Source organism: Octodon degus, unplaced genomic scaffold, assembly GCF_000260255.1.
Source record: "Octodon degus isolate 3935 unplaced genomic scaffold, OctDeg1.0 scaffold00021, whole genome shotgun sequence".
In the NCBI taxonomy this organism is placed as follows: domain Eukaryota; kingdom Metazoa; phylum Chordata; class Mammalia; order Rodentia; family Octodontidae; genus Octodon; species Octodon degus.
The window spans coordinates 10352412-10357231 of NW_004524597.1; the positions used below are offsets into that span (position 1 = coordinate 10352412).

The 4820-nt window shown below is 50.3% G+C and overlaps 1 protein-coding gene across 1 annotated transcript; it reads left to right on the top strand.

Annotated features, from left to right (window-relative positions):
• The first annotated feature begins 263 nt into the window (after window positions 1–263).
• On the top strand, window positions 264–4294 carry Ptx4 (pentraxin 4). The gene is made up of 3 exons (XM_023711683.1): window positions 264–474; window positions 1521–2196; window positions 3411–4294. The coding sequence occupies exons 1-3, from the start codon at window positions 334–336 to the stop codon at window positions 4049–4051; spliced, it is 1458 nt and encodes a 485-aa protein (XP_023567451.1). The 5' UTR covers window positions 264–333; the 3' UTR covers window positions 4052–4294.
• The last annotated feature ends 526 nt before the right edge of the window (window positions 4295–4820 follow it).

The window sequence follows — 4820 nt, forward strand, 5'->3', positions numbered from 1 at the left end:
TCAACTTCTTAGTCAAAACCTAAGTCCATTGCTCCTGTTAAAGCCATTAGTTCCTGTCTGCCTCTGAGCCAACTTGACAGGGACTTACACCCAGTAGAATGCTTTTCCAAAGAAACTGTTTGTGTTCTTTTAAGGCTGTTTCCTTGGGAACCTTGGACTCAGGCTTTAAGGCAGATGCCTTTCATTAAGGTGGCAGGAAGTTCCTGACACCTAGCCAGGACTGAAGAAGGAAAACCACTCAAATGGAGAGCTGTGAGGGATAAGACCATCACATGAGCCCAACCGCCTCCTACATCCGTCCAGCAGAGACACTGGGGCCCCTGGTCTTTCAGCATGAATCGCCCTGAGAGGAGTGCCTTACTTTTCCTCCTTGTTTTTGCACCCATATATCTACATGGGACTTCAGTTCAGCAAGGCAGCCTAGTAGGACAAAGGAAACCTTTTTTTGAGAGGCTCCATAGACTAGAAGAGCAGGTAAGTACCACACTTGGGCAGATGAGGGATGGATGTTACAGATAGAGCTGTGTCAGCACTTTGATCCCAACTGCACAGCTTGTGGTTCGAAGCTAAGTGTTCCCACCTGTAACTGGAAACCAGAGAAGGGCTTGCTGAGCCACACTCTGAAATCAAGCAGGATGAGAATAGGGGGCGGGGGAGACAGGATTTTAGGAGCCCCTCAGGCCACAACCAGAGGGATTTGGGATCTGATGGTGCTGGGCAATGTCACTGGGTGTGGGAGCTGTGGGGCCATAAATTCACCCGGAAACAGAGAGTGTAGATGTTCCTAAGGCTCCTATGTGGGGTTGGTAACTATGCCCAGCTCTGGGGACTTCTACTTTGATTCTGGTGAAGCACTCATATAGCTTGTTCCTTGGGCTCCTCTGCTCACAGGGGAAGCCTTGAAAGCCACAGCAGCAAATCAACTGGCTGTAGTCATCCAGAGCAGGGGTTTGGAGGAACCTGAGCTACAGGACTGGAGTCCACACCCCACACCGTACTGATGTGGGACCAGGGCTGGGGTATCTCCTCTGTGGTCTGCCTCCTGGGACTGTTCATGGTAACTGATCTACATCTTCTGGCATTGTGGCATAGATCAAGTTGGTCCATCAATATTCAGTCCCAGCCAGTCATAACCCCAGCAGTCTGGGAAGCTGAGAGAGGAGGATTGCAAGTTTGAGCCCAAATTGGGCAATTTAGATATTTATCAAGACTTTGTCTCAAAATGAAATATAAAAAAGTGCTGGATGAGGCCAAGCTTGATGGCACACACCTGTAAGTCCCAGCACTCAGGGGGCTGAGAAGGGAAGATCACAGCAAATAAGAAGCCAGCCTGGGCTACCCGGTGAGCTTAAAGCCAGACTGAACTACATAGGAAGACCTGTCTCAAAAAAAAAAAAAAATCCCTAAATAAATAAATGCAGTGCTGGCTATGAACCCTGCACATAGTAAGGACTTTCTGAAGGGTAAACAGGGCATCTCACTCCCTGCCACTGCCCATAATTACTCTGTCCTTTTTACAGTTTCAAAGATTCCAAGAGGTCACTCTGACACACCTGCAGGACATTGCAAACAACTACAATGTGTCCTACAATGTCGATGTCCGCTTCCGGAGGCTGACAGAAGAGAACCAGGCTGTGGCTCTGGCATTCAACAGGTCACAGGCTGCCATGCAGGTGGATTTGTCCCACCTAAAGACTTGGATGAGGAAGGCCAAACGCCAAGGTCGGAAGACAGATGCAAGGCTGCAGGCCTTGGACCTTGCTCTGCAGGCAAAGAGTAAGCAGCAGGCTTGGGAGGAGAAGGGCCAGAAGGCACAGCAGGATGTGATCTCACGCCTGGCCCTGGATGTGTCTGCTCTGCAGAACACACTGGCCCACCTGGTACATCAGATCCACAACCAGAGCACTGAACTAGATGCTCTTGAAAAACAGCTGCAGGTGGGCAGCCCTGACACTGCAGCCTGGGGGCTGGTTCTGGCCCCAAACCAGCCTGCACAGCCAGGTCTGAGCTTACCAAAGCTGCATCTGGAAAAGCAGGCACTCAGGCCTCCACTCAAACACAGGAATCTACCACAGGATCTCGCTGCCACTCTCCCGAGGACACAGAAATCCCCAACCGTAAGCAACCATTGGGCATCTGCTGCAGCCCCAAGGGACCCTCCTCAGCTGGAATGGCCTCCCCAGGGAGCAGGAAAAAGTAAGTGCCACAAACCTGTCCTCCCCAATCAATTTCTGGGTCTCCCCCTGGCTCCTCCTATAGCCAAAGCCCCGGTCCCCACAAACTTTCTCCCAGAGATCATAAGGAAAGGGCACCGGCTTCATGCTCCACATACCCTGCCCTAGAAGAGGGGATGGCCTGACTTTGTCATTGTCTAGGTGACCACCTGAATTAGGTCACCAGCAGGCCAAATCACCCACATTGCCTTTTTGGCAGAAGGACCTCTTCAGAGGTGGTCAAGCCAAGACTTTGAGGTGACAATAATCCTGGATTATTGGGTGGTTCCAGTATGATCATGGGGCTCAGGAAGGGAGATAAGAGATCAGAGCTGGAGGAGGTGTGGGACAGAGGCACAGGCTGCAGGAATGCATTCTGAACAGCAGCCAAGTACCATGCTCAGCTCTAGAAGATGGGAAGGGCTGGATAAAGCAGCCAGGCTCACGGAGCCTTCAGAAGAAGCTAGTCCTGCCAATACCTTGATTTGAACCTACAAGACATTTTGACCTCCACAAACAAATAAACTTGGGTCAGGTGGCTTTTCCTTATTTGTTTTTGCAGTATCACGGATCCAACCCAAGCATGATTTATCACAGAGCTAAATCCCCAGTGCTTTTTATTTTGAGACAGATGTGTACTACCTTGCCTAGTTCCAGAAATGTTTTAAATTATTAAATTAATTGTAGCTAGGCCTTGAGGCACATCACTCAGAGGCTGAGGCAGGAGGACTGTAAGTTTTGAGCCCAACCTAGACAACTTAGTGACTTAGCAAGTTTCTGTCTCAAAATAAAAAGGCCTGGAGATGTAGCCCAATGCAAAGGTCCCATGTTCCATCTTCAGTACCATAAATAAATAAGAAAACAAATTTGTGGCAACTTGTTACAGCAGTCACAGAAAGTGCAAACAAAGGTGGGACACTGGCAGGCAGCTTACATGGGGCTCAATCACTCCCTTTGGAGGTGCTCTCATTCTCAGTCCCTGATGGAATGGGGCACATATTACAAGAGTAAATGAGATGCAGACAGGCATGCCTCCATGAATGACAGCATAGAGGTAGAGCTCCTGGAGGCATAGTGGCTGGAAACTTTAGGCCATCCCCTCCTAGGATAAGGGGCATGGTTACAGCACTGTTGCCTCTGAATGATTTTGGATTGCCTCATAGAGCATAGGCTTATTCTCCCTCCCTCTGTTTCTAGTTTGCAACACAGGCCCTGTGTTCATTTTCCCGAATGTCTCCACTGAAAATGTGGTCTTCTTCAGCCCTGGCTTTGTCAAGGGCCTACGAGCCCTGTCCTTCTGCAGCTGGATCCGCATGACCTCTGGCTACCTGGGCACCCTCCTCTCCTATGCCACTGAAGAGAATGACAACAAGTTGGTGCTGCATGGCCGAGATTCCCTGGTCCCTGGCTCCATGCACTTTGTGATTGGAGACCCAGCCTTCAGGGAGCTGTCCCTGCAGCCGCTGCTAGACAGCCAGTGGCACCACATCTGTGTCAGCTGGACATCCCTCCAAGGCAGGTACTGGCTTTATGTGGACCGTAGGCTAGTTGCCACTGGCTCTCACTTCAGGGAGGATTATGAGATTCCTCCTGGGGGATCCCTTGTGCTGGGCCAGGAGCAAGACAGTGTAGGGGGTAGTTTTGACAGTGCTGAGGCCTTCGTGGGGAGCATGTCTGGCTTGGCCATCTGGGACCGGGTGCTGTGGCCTAGAGAAGTTGCAAACCTTGTCACTGGGAAAGAGCTCCCTATAGGTGCCATCCTAACTCTAGCCAATGTCACATCAGTAGGTGGATTTGTACAGAGAACCAACTGTCCTTGCCTGGAGCATTGTCCATGAGGCCACACCCTGCAGGTCAGTGACAAGAGTGAGCCCCTCACCCTCCCCATCATCATTGTCCTCAGCTATGCATGCACACCTGGACTCTAACATAGGAGGTAGGAAGAGTCAAGGAAACATCTGCAGTGAGAGAAGGGACCCCACGCAAGTTCAAGGTCCATAGACTGCATCCTCCCATTTCTGCAGCATTCTTTTTTTTTTTTTTCTTTTTTTATGTATTTAGTACAAGGTTTACAGGGTCTCACTACACAGATTGGACCCGTAGTGATCCTCTGGTTTGCAGCCTCCCAAGCACTGGGATTATAGGCGTGCGCCACCAAGCCCTGTCTCAATCACTGTTTCAGTATGCTCCAGGGGGCAGAGCCAGAAGGCAGGGAGAGATTGAACCCCAGCTCCTGTGTCTGCCCAAGCAGGTTCTTTAATCTGTTGAGCTATCTGGCCGGCCCTATCTACAGCATTCTTGTTCTTAGATGCTACACCTTCAGTCTTTGGTCACCTCATTCTTTGTAGTATGACATTATTTCACTCTGACTTGTACCAGCCCAGCAGGAAGGCTAGATCCCAGCAGGCCCTCTCCTCCCAGTGTGCGCTTTTAGTGATAAAGGGCAGGCTGGTCCAAAGCCAGTTCCCAGAATGCCCTCATTCCTTCCAACTGCAGAGACAGCCACTTGTATCATCTTTACCTCTTCTCAAGGCAACTTAGAGAGGCTCTCCTCTGGGTGATGGCTGTTCCAGCACCTTTTGGAGAAAGTATCTAAGAGTCTAAAAG